At 36.9% G+C, this 21,865-nt stretch overlaps 1 protein-coding gene and 1 long non-coding RNA gene across 2 annotated transcripts in view; both read right to left on the bottom strand.

The window, feature by feature from the left end:
- Window positions 1-14,150, bottom strand: part of LOC132102777 (anoctamin-10-like) — a 32,764-nt gene extending 18,614 nt beyond the window's left edge. The window contains exons 1-12 of the mRNA XM_059507412.1: window positions 13,754-14,150; window positions 11,495-11,645; window positions 9,285-9,482; window positions 6,845-6,979; window positions 5,551-5,670; window positions 4,908-5,241; window positions 4,567-4,802; window positions 3,900-3,955; window positions 3,543-3,617; window positions 3,250-3,432; window positions 2,818-3,009; window positions 1,955-2,083 (exon numbers count right to left, since the gene is read on the bottom strand). Coding sequence (XP_059363395.1) covers window positions 1,955-2,083; window positions 2,818-3,009; window positions 3,250-3,432; window positions 3,543-3,617; window positions 3,900-3,955; window positions 4,567-4,802; window positions 4,908-5,241; window positions 5,551-5,670; window positions 6,845-6,979; window positions 9,285-9,482; window positions 11,495-11,645; window positions 13,754-13,804 — 1,860 coding nt within the window. The 5' untranslated portion in view covers window positions 13,805-14,150. The remainder of the gene's footprint in view (window positions 1-1,954; window positions 2,084-2,817; window positions 3,010-3,249; window positions 3,433-3,542; window positions 3,618-3,899; window positions 3,956-4,566; window positions 4,803-4,907; window positions 5,242-5,550; window positions 5,671-6,844; window positions 6,980-9,284; window positions 9,483-11,494; window positions 11,646-13,753) is intronic.
- A 936-nt stretch (window positions 14,151-15,086) lies between these two features.
- Window positions 15,087-19,038, bottom strand: LOC132103574 (uncharacterized). The gene is made up of 2 exons (XR_009423407.1): window positions 18,131-19,038; window positions 15,087-15,274 (listed from the first exon to the last, which is right to left on the bottom strand). It is a non-coding gene; the product is annotated as an uncharacterized LOC132103574 (long non-coding RNA).
- Window positions 19,039-21,865: the final 2,827 nt, after the last annotated feature.

Genomic DNA, 21,865 nt, shown 5'->3' on the forward strand with positions numbered 1-21,865 from the left:
ATATTATTTTAGTCTGTTGATACTTTAAGGCCTGCACGCATCCGTTTTTCTCTCAACCGTTTACTTTCACTTTAGACATAACCAACTGTGTTTATGTAAATCTTTTTTGTTTTTGATAGCATTAGTGCCATCAGACGTGAAAGATTAGTCCAGTCATCTGTTTGACAGACTTTTTAGTGTGCGCACGATTCAGCTGTACAGTATGTACTCAGAAAAAGCATGTCAGAACAGCATGCAAATGAATGTTGAACCGTTAAGGCTTTAAGGCACATGCAAATAATGTACTTTTGTGATTGCGAAGTGCAGTGTCCCGTGAGGTTCTACCCTTGAGTTAGCATTCGATGTGTATGTATGTCATGTAATGTTGTATACTGACACGGATGCTCCAGAATAGCAACTGACAGAATGTGTGCTGTAGCACAATACTACGAAATTTATTTAAAAGCAAATCGTGGAGACATTTTAATCACCCATGATCAAAAATCAATAATATGGCACACTATTAGTGTTTCCAAACAGTTTTACAACTGCCTCTTAGGTAGCCAAAACACAAGCCATTACTTCAGATAAAAGTTGACACATAAGACCCAAGGGTTCAGGGTTTTTGTGGTTAGCACCGTCCAATTAGATGCAACTGGATGATGCCATAATTAAATACACTATGATGGTTCCAAAAACCAGCTTTCTCCACTGATTGCAATTCAAAAGCATGGATTAATTCATTTAATAGGTTTAATTATTATTATTAAGGTAATTACAAGGTCAAGTTAATAGGACAGTTTTGTTAGGTATGATGGTTTTGTTCCATACTTCAATTTATGATGATTAAATCTGATGATTTCACTATTATTCTGCCAAAAAAAAAAAAACTATACCAACATTGAGCCTAAAGGATTACACAACTGTCCTAATGCAACATCCTCTGCTCTACCATCTGAGCTATTGAATGTTGATGAGGGCCATGACCCTCACAGGAACACGTCAGAAATACAGAGATACACCGTAGCCAGACACTCACCCACAAACTAAGTTGATTTGGAGCAGTGAGCTGACCTGCCGTGAACCGAGCTGACAGCAGCTGTTCCAGTGTAGCCAGCATACCCATACTCCAGCTGAACCAGCCCTAAACAAATCAATTCACACCAACCAGCAGGAGCAGCCAACCTCAATCCAATCAATCTGAATTAGAACTTCAAATACTGCCTATATGAGGTGACAGCACTGCTGTTTGCTTTTTAATTTGACATGCATTTCTTCTCTGACTTCGGTCAATTTGGATTAAGTTTACTTTATTTAATGTTGCAGAACGAAACACAGCCACACACAGATCTGAATGACTACAGCCATTTGCTTTTGAGGTTTGTAAAGACTTCTATTCCCACAACACTAGTGGTTTTGAGTTTTATTTAAAATTCTGTCATGGTACGCTGATGCTGTGCACGGATCAGTATGGCCTAATTACAACTCCAGTGATTACTGCGAAGTTTAATTAGCGGAAAACAAGACATGGCACAATGAATTCCTCCCCAGATCCCCACACAGAATTTCAGGAGTTCTATTTTCTCTTCCCCAAAAAACACAAGTCTCTAGTGTGTTTGTGCGTGTTTCTCCCCATGCTTTGGGTCAGTTATTTTGGGTAGGTCTCTTAAGGCTAGAAGCAAAACTTATCCTTTAGTGAACCTCCTGTTTAAATCTGACATTAACCCACATGGACTGAAGCTCCACAGCAGTGGTGATCTGGATTCTTCTGTTACAGAAACTTACAAAGTCTAATACATTATTTTTTCTGCATTATCCAAGCCAACGGGATGGAGGCCAAGTTTAGCACCCTATGACACTCATATGCTCACATGCAAAAGGAAAACAACCCACTGATGCCATCTTATGGACCGTTTGGGCCATTGCAAAAGGGGGTTATAGGTTATCATGGTGTAAGGACAGGAGAATATGTTACCTCTATAGCCACCACAATGAGGATCATCTGAGTCTCTGATTCAGGGAAGTATGCTTTCACTTGTGAAGACAAACCAATCAAAGCACAGTTGATCACCACGGCGATAACGCTCATCGTCTCAAATGCCAACTGGAAGAAGAAAAAGACCAGTTTTGTTTCTGTATGTGTGTAACCGTGTTATTATTAAATAAAACTAATTGAAATACAATTTTCATTAAATATAAAAATGAAATGAAATACTTAAATTTAAAAGTTGAGGTATTAAAATGACAAAAACCTTACAAGTAGAAATATCAAAATGATAATAATAAAATAAAATGCCAAAGGCACATAACAATACTAATGAAAAAAGTCAAAATATTAACAAATACTACAAAAGTACAAAAATAATACTGAAATAACACCGTGTGTAAATATATAGTGCCATTTAGATGTTGGGACAGACTTGACTACATGTTTCTTATAAAGACATTTAGTCTTAACTATAAATGCTTCAAATTATTTTTCACATACTGTACAATCTTAGTGGATATCAGATATATAATAGAGATTAGTGTGGTTGTTTTTTTGGTTATGCATAATGTCTGCTAATCCACTAATCTTCCTTATGACTTGTTCGGGCTAGTTTGACTCATAGGTAATCGGATGAACATATTGGATAATAAATAAATGATGCAATTTTACATTTGATACTTCAGTACATTAGTTACATTAGAAGTAGTTCTTCTATTTGTAATGGAGTATTTGCCCTTTAACTCAAGTGCATGATTTGTGTACATTTATTATGTCTCTTCAGCTTTCTTTAAAGTACAGTCAATTATCAGCTCTTCTGGATGTGCGATTTTCTCATGAGGTTTTCTCACCTGCCACACCCCGATGTTCGCTGCTGGTTCTGAGAAGGGACGCTTGAAAACATGGCACATCTTGAAGGCGTCAGAATAAACCTCAGTGATGTTGTTCAGCACCACCAACACAGCAGCCAGTGGATACACACAGGAGAACAGACTCACATAGCCGAACAGCAGGAACTGCTCGAGGTAGTCGTCAAATGTGCCCTGATGACCAAAGTTATTTCAGAGAGATTCAGTTTTAAAGGTCAGAAAGGAATGGAAATGGTCGTGTCAAATTTAGAATTGTGATTTTTTTTTTTGGTGCAAGTAGAAACCTTCACTAACATTTGAAGTGGACTTCAAAAGAGCGTATATCCTATGTGCTGGTTCACAAAATTATTTTTTGGTAAGTATATAGTTTTCACAGCTCAAGGCACCCAGCTGATAACAGTTACTGGAACATACCAGATAGGTGTACATTTCAGTCTCCAGCTGAACTTGTTCCAGCAGGGGGAGCTCTTTATCACCCATCACTCTCCTCATCCTCTTATGGATATTTTTGTTCCTCCTCCTCTGTAGCCAGTATGGCAGGAAGGCCTCCATCACTTGATTCAGGATTTGAGAGGTGATGAGCAGCGTGGCCAAATTCTGTTGATCCACACACAGAGACAAGTAACTTGGTTGGTTATAAACAAGTCATTCAACTACACTTGATTTGTTACTTGTCGAAGCAGCCGAGTCTTGTGTGAAATACTGACCTGTCTCAAAAGCACCATATCTTGCATGACAAAGGCAATATAGAAGAGAGAGGCAAAGCAGTTTACAAAGTTAAACTGGAAACAAACAAACAAAAAAACAATAATTAAAACTGCATTTTCACTTCAGAAATTTGAATAATGCTAGGGTTCCCGCATTTACGACCAATGCAGTTCCACTACTATTCCAACTGTTTATAAACTGTTAAATGCAATGATACAGAGACTTGTGCATGGAAATCACAATTTTAAAATGAGTGGGAACCCTATATCACAGGAAGAAATATATTTAAAGGAAGTAAAGCCGTTATAAGACTGAAGATATATGTATATGATCACATGAAAAACTTGAAAGCATACCACCAAAACCTTGAGCACAAGGTGATTTTGAAATGATGACTCCAGTCTATGGTTTTCTGAAAAACAAAATACAAGAAATGCGATTTACTTCCATGTTGGATGGTAACATCTGGAAAAGAACTGTTGTGAAATAGCACACAGAAAAAACTTTTTTTTTAACTGAACAACATACGGTTCTGGAAAACAATACACAACTTGCGGAATCGCTAATTAAACAGTGGTTAATTAAATATGTTAATTCAATATATAAATTAAAAGTCCAAAAACTGCTTAATATAATAAAATAATTGGACAGTAAGGTGCTATTGCGAATGTTGAGAATAACTGATTTAGACACTGACTTAGGGGATGTTCCTGGTAAAGACGCATCCAAAAAAAAAAATGTTATTTTACATCTCACAATTAAAATTCTATTTCTCTCTCTCACTCTTTATTTTTTTTTTTTACTTTCAACAGATACTTTATTTTCCCAACAGTGACTTTAAATCTTGCAAATGCGACTTTATATTGGAATATAACATCATATAGCAAGATATAGTGACTTTATATCTCACAATGTGATTTCATATCTTGTAATTACAATTTTTTATTTTTTTTGAGGCAGAAACTGCCTTTAGTTTAAAGCTAAACTAAAGTGGGGGGGGGTTGGGGGTAATTTCAGGCTCACCCCAGTTTGTGAGAAACTCTGCCGCATAGAGATACAGTAAGTTCATGATCTCGATGACCACAGCATAGATGATACCAGGTACAAACAGCAGAATGCCGGTCGCAAAGTCTGGATTTTCATCGTATACGCTTATGGCCCAGTTCTCCATGTCAAAGTAAACCATCATCACGTAAAAGGACAGATACAGGCATAGCAGAACAAAGGGAACAGACACCAAATATATCTTTAACTGCCGCCTGTAATGGGAAAACAAACACTGTGAGCATCTAGAACATTTACCATCTTTAACATGCTTATTTAAATTTTTTTTCAAAACGCGAGAACATTTCAAAACTTGGTACTTTGAGCTAGGGTAGACTGGTTCCTCTCGGCCCATGACTGGATTAAACCCCAAAGCTCCATGGAATCCAGCCCTCGGTTCTTCAAATGCTTTTTTGCGGCTCAGAGTTCCCCACTCGTATGCTAACGTAGAGCTGCATCTCTTCCACACTTCCAAGAATACGGTAGACCAAACCAGGTTGAAAACAGCAAACGGCACATACTTGTCGTAGTCCTCCCAGTCAAAGAGATAGTAAGGGATCCCAATGAGGGCCATGGGCACCAAGGCAAAGGTGAAATATTCCAGAAATCCAAAGTAGAGCGCCAGACCCTCACCAAAGTAATGTCTAATGTCATCTACATCAGGATGGACACAAACGGAACATCTTCGATTATTATAGCACAGTGCACTGTGATTTCAATGTTTGAGTTAAATGTTCAACTTTGAGCTGGTGTATTTTTTTAAGGTGGTGCAAGCACAAATCTGCTTCACTTTACATCTGCATTAAATGAGCAATCAACACCACTCTGAATTCCCACAATAATTAAAGAGAACAGCTTCTTGTGAAATTCTTTTCACAGTAAGTTATGTCAGAAAACTGATAATAAAGGCTGGAGTTGGGTTTAAATTTCATGCTGCCAGCGCACACAGACAGAGTGACTCACCCAGTGGCTGGAAGGACAATTTGATCTTTTTGTACCATGAGAACGAGAGCCTTTTAAGGTCTTCTTTGTTATGGAGAGGAAAATACTGGACTAGGACACCTTTAGACTGCAACCTCCGCACTGGAAAAGAGTTTACCATCAAAATGTAACAATCTTCAAAAATGAAAAAGGCATCTTGAAAACAAAAAAATACTAAAGCATTATTTTAGTTAAACCGCAAATATGACAATCTTAATGGTAATGTTTTGAATCTAGTTTCAACTGTTCACCACTAAGTTTTGTAAAGTTTCTCCTTCAAGACAGTTTTATGCTGATATGCATAAAACTGTCTTAAAACACATATTCAAAAGTGTGTTCTCTAAAATGAAATGTCAGATGTTTTAAAATGATGTTTTATTCTACAAGGGCAGTGTCAGAATAAACCACCATGTTGAGATCACATGACCTGCCTAATACTGTACTACTAGCTTATTTTAACATTATTTTTAACAGTGCGTTAAAAAAAAAAATACTAATATTCCCTCACTGAATTCCATTTCTAAATTTCATGTTTGATTAAAGTAAATAATAACAGAGTAATCAAAAACCCGATTTCAAAAAAGTTGGGACACTGTACAAATTGTGAATAAAAACAGAATGCAATGATGTGGAAGTTTCAAATTTCAATATTTTATCCAGAATACAACATAGATGACATATCAAATGATTAAACTGAGAAAATGTTTAATTTTAAGGGAAAAAATAAGTTAATTTTAAATTTCATGGCATCAACACATCTCAAAAGAGTTGGGACAAGGCCATGTTTACCACTGTGTGGCATCCCCTCTTCTTTTTATAACAGTTTGCAAATGTCTGGGGACTGAGGAGACAAGTTGCTCAAGTTTAGGAATAGGAATGTTGTCCCATTCTTGTCTAATACAGGCTTCTAGTTGCTCAACTGTCTTAGGTCTTCTTTGTCTCATCTTCCTCTTTATGATGCGCCAAATGTTTTCTATGGGTGAAAGATCTCGCTTTCAACATCTGATATGTTATCTATATTCTACTGTGAATAAAATATACGTTTAAGAGATTTGTAAATTATTCCATTCCTTTTTTACTCACAATTTGTACAGTGTCCCAACTTTTTTTGGAATCAGGATTGTAAATGGGGTCATTTTTTATTTTATGTTGACTTTAAGATACAAACAAACAGAACAATGTTGAAAGCATCAAAGAGCCTGGAAAAAATCTGGAAAAATTTGACAACGGGCTAACTGTATTTATCTAATGCAGCTGGTGATAGACCTATACTTACCAACAGATTTTCCAGGGTAGAGTTTAACCTTAGGGTATCCAGGAACATGCTCTTCATTCTTAGCCCTAAGTGTGTCTAACTCATGTTTGATAATGCATTGACACTCGGCATCACTGAGAAATCCTTCACCATCTCCTATGAGCACAATGCAACAGTATTATAGAACAACCTGGACAAATACAGTTACTGTACTGTATCCTAATACTGTATCCCTGATTTTTCTAACAGTCACACTTAAGTTTGGGGGCCAATTCTCACTATTCATATGATCACTATTCATAGGGTCATATGATGTTGCTACAAAGAACATTATTTGGTGTTATGAAATGTGTTCGTGTGGTTTAAGGTTCAAAAAGAACATTATTTTCCATATACTGTACATTGTTTCTCCTCTATGTCCCGCCTTTCTGAAAAGCATCATTTTTTACAAAGCTCAACGGTCTGAAAAGCGAGGTTTGCTCTGATTGGCCAGATGGTATTGTAGTCTTCTCTCTCAGGATCAGGAAAGTCCTCAAATTGCATACATTTAAATGTTTGGGTTGAACAGTTCTGGAACGGTGTTGTGAATACAACTTAACCACTGATTTCTAGTTGTGTCCTCTTTTGGAAGGCCAAACAAAGTATTTTAGCTTTCACAATGAAACAGCATCTCCACAACATGACACCGGCAGCAACAGCGAGAATCAAAGTTACGCCTTCAATCTTTGCGTGAACATTTGGGTGGCATTATGCAAATCTTCTCACATTGTGATGTAGACATGTGAGGGCGTGTTATAACAAGGCATTTATGAAGGGTAGGGCTGGACGATATGGCCAAAGTTTTTGTCACGAAATATTTCTTAATTTCGGTACGAGACGATATAATTCCAATAGATAACACTATTAAAGACGCCTCGTAAAAACTGCCTAGAAAATGCCGACAACAGATGTCTGTGCATACAAACTTATGAAAAATGAATTTGCCAAGTCTATGATACCTCATTTAAAAAAAAATAATTGAAATCACTGTCAAATAATAGTCTCAGACTCACCTAATTAATATTAAATGTCTTTAACTTCAAACTAAAGGCAAATATACACTACCAGTCAAAAGTTTGTGAACGGTAAGATATTTTATGTTTTAAAAAAAAATTCTGCTCACCAAGCCTGCATTTATTTGATCCAAAATACAGCAAGAACAGTAACATTTTGAAATATTTTTACTATTCAAAATAACTGTTTTCTATTTGGAAATATTTTAACATGTAAATTAATCTTGTGATTTCAAAGCTATATTTTTAACATTATTACTCCAAAAACATGATCCTTCAGGAATCGTTCTTATATTCTGATTTGCTTTTCTTAAAAATAATTTATTATAATGTTGAAAACAGCGGAGTAGAATTTTTTACAGTTTTCTTTGATGAATAAAAAGTTAAGAACGACATTTATCTGAAATAGAAATATTTTGTAACATTATAAATGTATTTTTCATCACATTTTATCAATTTAAAGCATCCTTGCTAAATAAGATTTTCTATAATTTCTTTCCCTGAAAAAATTAAAAAAAAAAGAAATCATACGGACTCAAAGCTTTTGAATGGAATAGTGTATAATGTTACAAAAGGTTTTTATTTCAGATAAATGCTGCTCTTTAGAAATTTCTATTCAAAGAATCCTGATTTTTTTCAGGATGTAAAAAAAAAACTGTTTTAAATACTGACAATCAGCAAATCGGTATATTAGAATGATTTCTGGATCATGTGTCACAGAAGACTGTGTCACATCAGCTTTGATCTCAGGAATAAACTACAGTTTAAAATAAAGCCGTTATTTTAAATAGCAAAAATATTTCAAAATGTAACTGTTTTAGCTGTACTTTGGATCAAATAAATGCAGGCTTGGTGAGCAGAAGAATTCTTAAATAAAAATAAACTTTTTAATACCTTTAAAAATCTTACAGTTCAAAAACTTTAAAAAAAAAAAAAATTATAAATCGCAATACATATTGATATTAAATAATTGTCCAGCCCTAATGGAGGTTGGACAAGTGGACAAGAATATCTCTTTGGGTTTGAGACTTTAGTCTTTTCAACTTTAGGGATCTTATATATTCACAAACAGCTTGTAACACTCCAAAGAGAAAAGAATTTAAATAGCATCATATGACCCCTTTAATTAATAAACTCCAAAGTTGCTGCTTACAGTATCAATAGTTAGTAAGGAAGTTGTCAAGTTTAGGAATGGGGTACGATTAAGGGATCTAAAATTTGAGCATGCAGAATAAGGCATGATATGTGTTTCATAAGTACTAATAAATAGCCAATATGCTAGTATTTTCAAAGAATCAATATCTCGTTTCTACCTAGTCATACAGTATAAACACAGACTTTATAATGAACTAATGCAGTTGAAATAAAATATAACAGACTTCTCATCTTTGGTTATAGCCAAATCTCACCATAAAAGTCTTTGAAGCTTTCTCTGTTGGCATAAGTGAACCCTCGCATTATCCCATCTTGAAACTCCTTAAATAACCCTACATCCTCAGCTCCTTTTAAGAGCCTCCGCAATGTGGAGCCCACCACAAAGACATTTGGATTAGACTTCTGTCCATCCTGAGCTGGAAACAGGAGCTGATCCACCAACAACTCTGCTCCTGTAAATGGAATCACAAGTGCTAGGAAATACATATTTCACCAGGTCAAATTTCCCCCCAAAAAATAAATGTGCATAAAATGTAATTCAATAAAATTAAAATTAAAATAATAATAAAATAAAAATATTCAGGCAATATCATAATACTAAATGGGTTCTTTAAAATGTACTATTTGCATTTATGTTGGTTTCATTTGGTTTTAAAAACCTCTTAAGGAAAAATCAAGGACTCTAAAAATGATTAATTTGTAAACATTATTATACTTGCATTATAATCAGGCAAAAGATCAGATTATTTGAGATTTTAGGAGACTTTATGACCTTGACATATTTAAATTCATATTTATAAATATCCTTACAAATAAGGAAGAATACAAGCAATTCATCATGGAGTCGACCATATTTATAGTACACAAGCATGTTTAGTGGAAATCTAATTTAACCTCATCACAGCACTGAAACAGCTTTATATTACATTTACATTTAGTCATTTAGCAGATGCTTTTATCCAAATGGAATGCAATCAAAATCAACAAAAGAGCATTGATATACAAGTGCTATAACAAGTCTCAGTTGGCTTAACACAGTACACATAGCAAGAGCTTTTAAATAGAATAAAAAGAAAACGAATAGAATAGAAAAAGAAAAAGAGCAAGCTAGTGTTAGAGGTCTTTAGCTTTGTTAAATGTGATGATGAATGATTTGTTACTTGTGGTTGATTCTGGTGTAAATGCAGTTTTGATTTTATGGGATCCGAGTGCCGCTTTTGACTTGGTAATTCACAATATCCTTGTCTCACCTTGAACATTGGGTAGGCATTACGGATTCGGCATTACTGTGGTTTGAGTCTTATCTTAAATACAGGACATTCTCAGTGGCTTTTGGCAATTTTCTCTCATCATCTGTTTCGCTCTACTGTGGGGTTCCTCAAGGGTCAATTTTGGGCTCCAGCTTAACGATGAGAAAACTGAGGTGATTATCTTTGGTCCTAGAAACTCTTTAGCCAGTTACTACACAATCTTACTCCATATATTAAGTCACATGCAAAAAAATCAATAGAAAATAGGTGTTATCTTTGACTCTTGAGCTTTGTCTTGAAAAGCAAATTAGCTCACTTGTTAAAAACGACTACTATCAATTGAGAATAATTTCCATACTTAAATTGACACTTTCCTTTTTAAGACTTATAAAAATTATGCATAAAAATTAATTCATGCATTTATAACAACCCTACTGTAATTCTTTATACCATGGTCTTCTCTGATCTTCATTGGCACCTTTCCTGTTTTGTTACCTTTTACATAGAACCATCATATATTCTTAATTTTCATAGAAAACAGCTTCAGATAATAACAACTCATGTCACCTTTATTTATATAGCGCTTTAAACAAAACACATTGCGTCAAAGCAACTGAACAACATTCATTAGGAAAACAGTGTCAATAATGCAAAAATGATAGTTAAAGGCAGTTCATCATTGGATTCAGTTATGTCATCTCTGTTCAGTTAAATAGTGTCTGTGCATTTATTTGCAATCAAGTCAACGATATCGCTGTAGATGAAGTAGTAACTCATGTTACTAGTCTCTAGTGTTGAAATACAGCAGTTCTTATCTTTTATGACAGCTTTATATTTTAAGTACAAAAAAAAATTATTACAGAACTAGTAATCATTTAACATTGTAGTGTCAGACTATTTTAATAAAGAAATAGAGCACCGAGCAGTTAATATGACACAGAGTTGCCCCTTTTTATCTGTGCAAGCAATATGTATAAAGTAACTTTGCATTGGTTTGTCCTCTACAGGCAGAATTTGATCTCATGTCCCTGACCTCTGTGAAGGATAGGGTTCAAGTTTGGTGGGTCACAGTGGTTGAGTAACACTGACAGAGCCACCCCCCAAAAAAAGAAAAAGATTTCAAACAGACAACTTTAGAAGACAAGTAGATATTACGGAAATTGTTCAGTTCCTGTCAACCTCTATCCCTAGATGTTACAAGCCAGGGGTCTCACCTCCATTGTGCTGATTGTCTCTGATCCGGTTTAGAAACCAAGTGATGGCCTCTGCTTTAGTGTCATCAGCAAGCTCCAGGACCACCAGAGGGGTGAACGAAGAGACATCACTGTCAGAAACCGACAAACCTAGTTGCATTTTTCCTGGTCCCTGTGTTACACACAGATGAAAAGAGGCAAGGGGCATAAAATGTATAAATAAAACATACCACTCTCCTCAAGATTCAGATACAGAAGATAGGGTTTCCTTCAGAGCAGATGAAACACCACAAGTTACACCACACAATTAACACTGTGAAGAGCAAGTCTTATTTGCATCCATAAATGCTTATGAAAATGCTTTCCTGTTATTCAGAAGACTCATGCAATAGGTCATTCTTAATAATAGGTTAGAATAAAATTCATGGCTTGTCAAAAATGACAATGTCACACTGTTTACTGCTTGATGATAAAGACATATCATACAGTATAAAATTCACTGTATAATATGACTCAATCTTCCAATACCATTCAAAAGGATCCGTATTTTTATTTTTAAGAAATTTACACTTATTTACAATGTATTCAATTCATCAAAAGTAGCTTTTGCACTGCTACAAAAAAGAAACAAACAAATAAAATAGTCAAGCAAAAAATAAGCAGAACAGCTGTTTTCAACACTGATGATAATATAAAATATTTATTTAGCACCAAATCAGCATGTTATAATGATTTATGAAGGATCATGTGACACTGAAGACTGAACTAATGGCTGCTGAGAATTCATATTTAAATAGATACTAATAGAAACTAAAACATTAAAACATCTTACTAACACCAACATTTTGATCATTACCGTGTATCCATTTTCATAAATAAAGGTTAAAAAGTTATTTAAAAAAGTAAAAATAAAACTTTGAAATGTCAATTTTGTTTATGGAAGAAATTGGTATACCCCTAATTTAACATTGATGATATTAATACTTTACATCAAGAGCGAGGCTAATATTAAAATCAAGCTTAACAGCAGAACAATAGTAATAATATAACATTAGTAAAGAGAAAAGATAGAGAAATACCTTCAACTGGTCTGATTTGAACAAACAAGTAAATGGCAACCTTCGGACTCAGAAGGAAGGTTAAAGGTAAGTTTGGAAGGGGACTTATAGGCATTTCCAGGCTATCTACCTTTCCACTGCATTAAAAAAAGAAAATTCTACAAATAGAGGGTTACAAACCACTTAATCTGTAACCTGTCCACCGAAAGCACCCCAAGAGCGGATATCAAGATGCTTCAGTAAGTTTTTTTTGTTGCGTCAGGGGCTGGCAAACTTGAATTGTACATTACACAAAGTAATGCTTGGGACGAATGAGAGAATCCACAAAAGAAGGGGTCAGATGAAAGAAATGGAAAAGTCTGGAATGGCCAAGTCAAAGTCCAGACCTCAATTCAACTGAATGTTGTGATGGGCCATACATGAAAGGAAACCCTCCAATATCATACAGTTAAAGGAGATCTTAATGGAGGAATGAGCAAAAATATATTCTAGTTGATGTAAGAATTATTTATTTTTTATATGAATTACAAGAAACAAGTCAAGAAGCCACTAATGTAGGGGTGTACTTATATTTCTGCGGTCAAGTTTCCATTGTATTCATTATATTTCACACACATTCATTTAGATGTGTTTGATGTTTTAATTAATCTAAAAATGCAAAACGATTTCTGCGAGGGGTTAGGTTTAGGCTTAAGGTTAGGGTTAATAGGAAGGAAACATCATTGGTTCAGTATAAAAACAATGTAAGTGAATGGAAAGTCACCATTAAAAGGTACAAAACGTGTGTGCATTATACATGCATTATTAAACATGCGATTAAAGTGTCAATAAAAGCTCTTTTATCTGAAATCTCTGTAAAACAGATCTCTGTAAAACTAAACCTGCAAGAGTAACCCAGAGTTTGTGGACATGTCTAAGAAAAAAAAACGCATTTGATTTTCATAGCATTTCACATTTCTTTGGTTGTCCTTGCTGAATGCCAGTCAACGTGGTTTGACTTCAATGAAAGATTATTGGGTGGAGCTAAACATGCATGCTCGACAAGGAAACATACAAAGCAGGCTAAATGCGATCCCATTTTCATTTATACGGTCAAATAACGCACAAATACTACTCTTGTTAGCACTTTGCAAAGCTTTAACGTTTGTAAAGTATCACATTAAAGATACAAGCTGTATGTCAGGCCTGAAAGCCCACTGACATGTAAACTATGTCTACTCACAGTGTAGCACGCGCGATCAGCTGTCCGGAAAGCGAAACAGAAGTCAGTCATGCGCTTTAGAGACCCATTTAGGCCAGCTGATTTAAAAACCTTGATTTATTTTGTGTTTAATTTAAGTGTATGAGACGGAGAGGTTTAAAGTTAAGGCTGATTTGAGTTCCTCTACGTCATCGAGATGACAGAGCCCTAATTCTAGATCACACCCACCGTACACTTGACACTTGAATGTGCATCTGTAAGTGATTTATCAACACTGATTTAATTACGCATGAGCTTGAAATAGATCCTCTTAGAATTATTCGTGTATACATCATATACACCGTTATAAATACGTTTTAAAATGAAAGAAAAAAATATTTGTGCCTTCAAACACCACGTATGCCGTGAAAACGATTTCGGAACTGTACATTTAACGCTAACAATAATCTTTACTGCCTATGCAATAATCACTAGCCAGCTAGTCTAGCTCAGAGTTCATTCACTGGTGACTCTATAGTCACGTGATCAACAATAGTGTTGTCCGATTCGTGAGTGAATCACTCTTTTGAACCTTTTCTTTGTAATGAATTGATTCGCAACCCCAGTTACAAATCTCGAGCTATTGCTCTGAATTGATTCGCGAATCAGTCTGGATCAATCAGCCAACTGACTCAGTGGCTTATTAAATGGGTCGTAACCATAGACTGTATAAAAACAGGTCGTAATTCGGAATAGTTACATTACCACTATTTCTGGCATATATTTAGGTCCAATTAATTTATGTGTAATCAGAATCAGAATCAGAAAGAGCTTTATTGCCAAGTATGCTTGCGCATACAAGGAATTTGTTTTAGTGACATAAGCTTCCAGTAAACAGAGACAACAACACACAGACAAAAAAAAAAAAAAAAAAATTTACAGGAGAATTACAAATTGGCAAATAAATAAGTGTATAAACAATTGTGCTATAAATGATAACCCAGATAGCAAACAGTCATTGAAACTATGCTGAATCAACATTCCGTTGTCAACATTAAGTCATTGAATCAACATCTAACTCTGATGTTGATTCAACATAATTTTGCACCCTGATTTAATATTGAAACAATGTTGAAATTCTGTCCATAGATCAACGGAATTTCAATGGTATTTCAATTATCAGGAATATTGAAACAATGTTGAAATTTCAACTGAACTAAGGATCAACGTGATTTAAATGGAATTTCAATCGTTTTTAAATGTTAATTTTAAATGTAATGCCATAAATTAAATAGCCTGCTTTATCTACAGCCAGGATGTTAAAAAGTAATGGAACATTTGAAATCTTGTATAAAACACAGAACACACCACACTATTTAAAATCAAATTCATGTTTATTAGCCTCTCTGCTCTTTATTTACACTTCATTGTCATCTGATGCCTGCATAAGTTGTCGTCCAGTCCCTCCTGCCCGGTCTGCCGCATAGCGCAGCCACTTTTGCACAGCTTGTGCAAAAGAAAATTGGGTGATGGTAGCTGTCCCCATCTGCTGAGTAAGAGCATCTAAAATAGAAGATAAAATCACAATGCAAAAAAAAAATAGCATTTAAGTTAAACAGAACATATATTTGAACACTTGGAACAAATTCAGTAGCCTAGGCCCATGATTTTTCAATGATCGGATAAGGCAATAAGTCCTTGTGTTGTAGGCTAGATCATATTTCCCCTATATTCAAAGCACTTTTCAAAACTGCCTGTGCATGGATGTATTCAAATTCAAGGGAGGCAAAAAGGATTAGCTTGCAGTGACCTCTTTCATAAGGAAAATGTATGAGGCCAAGTGACTCTAAAAAGTTTATGTTTATTATTTTATTAGTTCAGAAGTAGATGTTAACTCCACAAATGTAGGCCTAATAAAAATAACTGGATACTAATTAAATAGTTAATGTAGATTAGAGTTACCATAGACAAAAGATGTTTTGACAAAATAATCATGGACAAAAACCGTTGCATTCAGTTTTTGACGAGGTTTTGGGCTGGAAAACCTTGCTGGCATCTGGCAACCCTGCGAGGTCGACAGCTGACATTAGGGCTGCTTCACGATTGACATACCTCTCTGGCTACCAACCAAAGGTAAGTTAACGTTACTGTTATATATAACGTTACACATTAGACATTATATTGCTAACGTCACTTGGACTGTAAGATAGTTTGCTGTGGTCTAGTTCCCAAATTTTCTAAATAATAATAATAATAAAAACAAATATGGTAAGGTAGGCAATACATGCTCCAATTCCTGTCAGAAAATGCACGTTGCCTACCTGACCATAATGCTGACCTATCGCAGGGTGGTAGTTTGTATGGTATTATTTATACCTTTGGGATGAAAATATTAACATTATTAACACGTGCAGGCGTGGCATTTCGATTTCGTGTCATGCTGCGTCGCGTGCCTGACGCGTATCGCTTTCTTTTCCTGTCAAATGTCAAGAGCGCATTTATTGTAGCGCGAAAGTACATTGCACTGAACACGTTTTAAGTGCAGGCATATACTCTGAGCAAGCCCAGAGACAATTCTTACAAGAGCAGCGTGTATCTGAGAGCGCGCGCCCAGTTCCAGCGCGCAAGCAGAGATGTTCGCGCTTGGCACTTTAAATTCCACGAGTGAGCAGAGAGATTCGCGCTCGCGCATTATATTAATGTACTTTCGTGCTACAATAATGCGCTCTCTACATTTGAAAGGAAAATAACGCCATAGACGCTGTGCTACTGCTGTTAGGTCAGAGCCAGAGGGAGGGCCGCCAATAGACAAGTCTACATTTGGATTAGCGGTGTGTTGCTCTTATCTTTTTCGGCAACATTTCAACTGTTTCTCATTTTGAGGTGAACTAATCCTTTAACAATTATAGATCACTGTTACAAGTCACTGAATGCTGAGGTTTATTTTGGATTATTGTGTTAACTTCGTGCTAAGATTCCTGGTGCTGCATGGGGTGAGTTGGGGTGTGCATTAAGGCCCTTTGGCTTGCAGCCTAGGATTGATAATATAATGGTGATTGAAAATGGAGCAGGACTTACCAAACAAAGATCGGCAGAGTGCCAACTCTATAAAGGTACGTTTTTGTTTGGTAGGCTCCTTGTTCTTTTTTCCAGCCCAGTTCAGTCTTGAAGCCAGTTCATTCGACAACTGGTGTGCCATCATATGGCGGACCCTCACCTCTTGGGTAGTCCCTCCAATGGTGGCGAGATGAGCAGTCTGGCAAAGTATTACAAATTTGCAGCGTTAAAGGGATACTCCACTTTTTTAGGCTCATTTTACAACTCCCCCAAAGTTAAACAGTTGAGTTTTATCGTTTTCGAATCCATTCAGCGGATCTCTTAATCCTTCTTTAGAAGAATGTCAGTAACCAGACAGTTTCTGGTCCCATTGACTTCCATAGTATACATTTTTTCCTACTATGGAAGTCAATGGGACCAAAAACTGTCTGGTTACTGACATTCTTCTTCTTCCTCACCAATCTCGTATATTTTAGCAGTAAACGCAATGTATTTATCCCTTAATGTCTGTCCCTCCCCTGCCAAAGCGTACTCTCCCGTCATCTACTGTAGTACTCTCCCGTCATCGACTGTAGCTGGATGGTTAAAGCATGCAAAAATAAGGCATCAGGAGACCAAAAAGTATTTGTTGATCACGGCAAATATGTATTGCCATTACAGTCAACAGCTCATAATATCTAAGATGTAGGCTAATGCACAATCTGCTTATGACTCCCTTTCTTATAGTCATGTAGCACAGCCATAGGAAATGAATGGTGTGGGCATTCAACAGTGCAAAGCTAGCTACAGTGACCTTATGTATCTCCCAAGTAAAAACAGCTCAAGGTCTTGGATTTCTTGATTCCGCTTTGGTGAAACACCCCTCTATACAGTGCTTCAAGATCGAACATAATTTTCAGCCAATTTGGTCTGTGCAGAATTATTATTTTTTTCAGTCTGAATGTAACTTGGATTGATAAAGGCATACTGAAAAAACAGCAGTTTTAAGGAGATATTGAAATGTGAAATGTGAAATTAACCCATGAGTCTACTGTCATAAAGGTCAGGCAGTTTAAGGAAGTTGTGCATATCAGTGAAGTTTTCTGACAGAATAATGATGTAACAAACTACCATTGCCTGTCGGTTTGTGCCATTTAACAGTGTCTCTTCTGCATGGTCCAGGGCCTCCATGGTGTGGAAGAGCAGCTCCAAGGGCTCCGACAGTGGCTGTACCACAGACTCCAATTGTCCACACCTACAGGACTGGCGGAATTGCCTAAACTCCTCTCGCAGGTCCTTCACCTCATTGGACAGCTATTGCAAGTGGTGCAAGTTGTTTGCAGAAATAAAATAAAATGAAATAAAAAATGTTGTTTTGCTTACTTTGTGTGCAATAGTGTTCTGTAAAAGAACAGAAAAGTCAAAAATCTCTGTTAAAAACAGCAATTAAAATTCACAATCATACAGTGTAACTGTACTTTATACATATGTACTCAGGTAACCAATCTGTTATTAAAAATATAAAAACAAAGAAAGTTTCATATAAACAACATAATATACAAATTAAATATACAGTGGTTTATTTTTTTCAGCTACAGTTGATGTAATAGTAGCATTCAAGAAATAAATGTAAAATATAAAAAACGAAATAAACTTTAATGTAGGCCTATAAAATATACAATTCTCATTAAAGCTAATGAATTACGCCTCATTAACTGGACTCCCCCGCACCCTCAGATCACCATAAATGTTAAAGGGATTTTAATGCTAAAATATGCTATTTTTTATGCTGCACTTTCTTCCTATAGTGAATATCAAGCTACAATATATCTGTTTGTCAGCTCAAATGGTTCAGTGGTAGAACTTTTGCCTAGCATGTCAGAGGTCCGGGTTTGGGTTTTAACCCACACTCGTATGTTTTTTTTTTTTTATTTATCAAAACTGATTATGTTTATCAGTTGTTGTATATCAGACAGGGATACGTTTGTGTATATTTATGTTTAGTAATTTCACCGGAACGAATAGGCCGTCTCCACAACGGATTGAAGCGCGTGTCCGAGTGCAGACCTGATACAGTGCAGACTGTACACAGCATCTGGGCCACTGATCGCAGCGACAACAAACACTTTGATCACTTGATAAAAAATAATAAAAAATAAAACATTTCAACTCTAGATCGCCTCTTATTAAATTAAACTTATTGTACTAACGTACAATTGATGCTCAGCTAAATAACTGGAGATGTTATATTTATTTGTATTGGTACATTCGTGCCGCAAGATGTTTCTATTATGAAGTACCGGTATGTGCCGGCTATGCCAAAAATCAATTTCAGTGACTGCAGCACTGCGTCGGTTACTACACTAACCATCAAGTTAAAAATCAGCCTAGTATTTGATTTGGTACAATTTATTAATATCGAATATTAAGCAAGCTTACCAGTACGCATGTGCCAAGGGTCCAGAAATGAGCTGTGTCCGGTGCAGTACGTTGGGTATACTACCCGTTGATCTCCCGGTCAACCAAAAATCGATGGATTTTCAATCATATTTCCCGGTCAACTATATTTCGATGCATTTTCTATCATATTTCCCGGTCAACTATATTTCGATGCATTTTCAATCATATTTCCCGGTCAACTATATTTCGATGCATTTTAAATCATATTTCCCGGTCAACTATATTTCGATGCATTTTCAATCATATTTCCCGGTCAACTATATTTCGATGACTTTTCAACAACCGCGTCGTTTCTCTGTCCACTATAAATCAATGACTTTTCAAAACATTCAGGGATCACCCGGTAACCAAATATCAATGCTTAATCAATCATAAAGATAACTATAGATCAATGTTGTTCCAATATTGTTGCCATCAACATTAATAACATCAGGTTTTCATCGATATTGTAATGGTGATTCAACATTTATTTTGCATTGAAATTTCAATATCAACCATAATGATGATTCAGATGGAAAAACAATGTTTATTCAATGTTGGCTTGCTGTCTGGGAATGGAATAGGATTGAGTGAGATGCAGGAATGTTCTAGGATGGAGGGGTAACAAATAAATATAAGGATATTGCACATTTTTGCATAAGCATAAGTTTAAGTGGGAAACATTTAACTGTTCATGAGGTAGATTGCCTGGGGGAAGAAACTATTCTTGTGCCTTGCTGTTCTTGTATTTGCGGCTCTGAGGCGCCGGCCAGATGGCAAAAGTTCAAAGATGGGGTGACTTGGATGTGAGGGATCCAGAGTGATTTTCTGAGTCCTTTTCCTCACTCTGGATGTGTACAGTTCTTGGAGGGTGGGCAGGGGAGCACCAATAATCCTTTCAGCAGTCCGAACAGTTCTCTGTAGTCTTCTGATATCTGATTTTGTAGCTGAACCAAACCAGACAGTAATTGAAGTACACAGGACTGACTCAATGACGGTTGAGTAGAACTGTTTCAGCAGCTCCTGTGGCAGGTTAAACTTCCTCAGCTGGCGAAGGAAGTACAACCTTTGTTGGGCTTTTTTCACAATGGAGCCAATGTGATTGTCCCACTTCAGGTCCTGAGAGATGGTGGTTCCCAGGAATCTGAATGACTCCACTGCAGCCACAGTGCTGTTCATGATGGTGAGTGGGGAAAGTGCAGGGGGGTTTCTCCTAAAGTCCACAGTCATCTCCACTGTTTTGAGCGTGTTCAGCTCCAGGTTGTTAAGACTGCACCAGACAGCCAGCTGCTCAACCTCCTGTCTGTAAGCAGACTCGTCACCGTCCTGGATGAGGCCGATGACTGTAGTGTCGTCTGCAAACTTCAGGAGCTTGACAGAGGGGTCTTTAGAGGTGCAGTCGTTGGTGTACAGGGAGAAGAGCAGAGGGGAGAGAACACATCCCTGAGGGGCACCAGTGTTGGTGGAGCAGCTGTTTGACATGAATTTCCCCAGTCTCACTAACTGTTGCCTATCTGTCAGAAAGCTGGTGATCCACTGACAGATAGAGCTAGGAACAGAGAGCTGGGTCAGTTTGGTCTGGAGGGTTGTTGGGATGATGGTGTTGAAAGCCGAACTAAAGTCCACAAACAGGATCCTCACATAAGTCCCTGTTTTGTCCAGATGTTGCAGGATGAAGTGCAATACCATGTTGATTGCATCATCCACGGACCTGTTTGCTCGGTACGCATACTGCAGGGGGTCCAGTAAGGGTCCAGTGATGTCCTTCAGATAAGCCAGAATCAGCTGAGCTCACATGCGCTTGAGGTGGAATGTAAACACTAACCAGAATGAGCGAGTGAAACTCCCGCGGCGAATAGAATGGCTTGCAGTTGATAAACTGCGTTTCTAGATCAGGACAGCACATCTTCTTTAACACAGTTACATCTGTACACCACCGTTCATTGATGTAAAAGCATGTCCCGCCGCCGCGCGATTTCCCCATTGATTCTGCGTCGCGATACGCTCTAAACAGCTAAAAGCCCGGCAGATGGAGTGCGCTGTCCGGTATGGCCTCATTCAGCCAGGTTTCCGTGAAACACAGAGCAGCAGAGTGAGAGAAATCCTTATTTGTCCGAGAGAGCAGAAGGAGTTCGTTCGTTTTGTTGGGTAGAGAGCGGAGATTTGCGAGATGGATGCTAGGCAACGGCGTTCGAAATCCGCGCTTCCTGAGTCTGACGAGCGCTCCCGCTCGCTTTCCCCGTCTGCGCGTCCTGAAGCGCTTGATCAGCGCCGCTGCTCCTCCGATAACAATGTTCAGTAAAACGTCTGTATAATAGAAATCCGGAAAAATATCATGTGGTGTGTTCTGCCGAATGTTCAGCAGTTCATCCCTGGTGAAACTGATCGTGTTTGTTAAACAAAAAACAGGAAAAACGAACAAAAACAGTACAAACACTGGAGAGCCAAGCACTGAAGCAGCCATGTGCAGCGCCATCTTGGATTCTACTAGAGTGTAACCACTGTTCTATATTATAGATCAGTGTGTGTAACCCATTTACATAGTTGCAATGGACATTGATCCTTATGGATGTATTACAAGATAAGTAATTACAGATGCAGGTATCTATGAAGTTCAAGTTCAAGTCTGCTTTATTGTCAATTCTTCCACATGTACAGTACATACATACAGAGAATCGA

Source organism: Carassius carassius, chromosome 24 (assembly GCF_963082965.1).
Source record: "Carassius carassius chromosome 24, fCarCar2.1, whole genome shotgun sequence".
NCBI classification, from domain to species: Eukaryota; Metazoa; Chordata; class Actinopteri; order Cypriniformes; family Cyprinidae; genus Carassius; species Carassius carassius.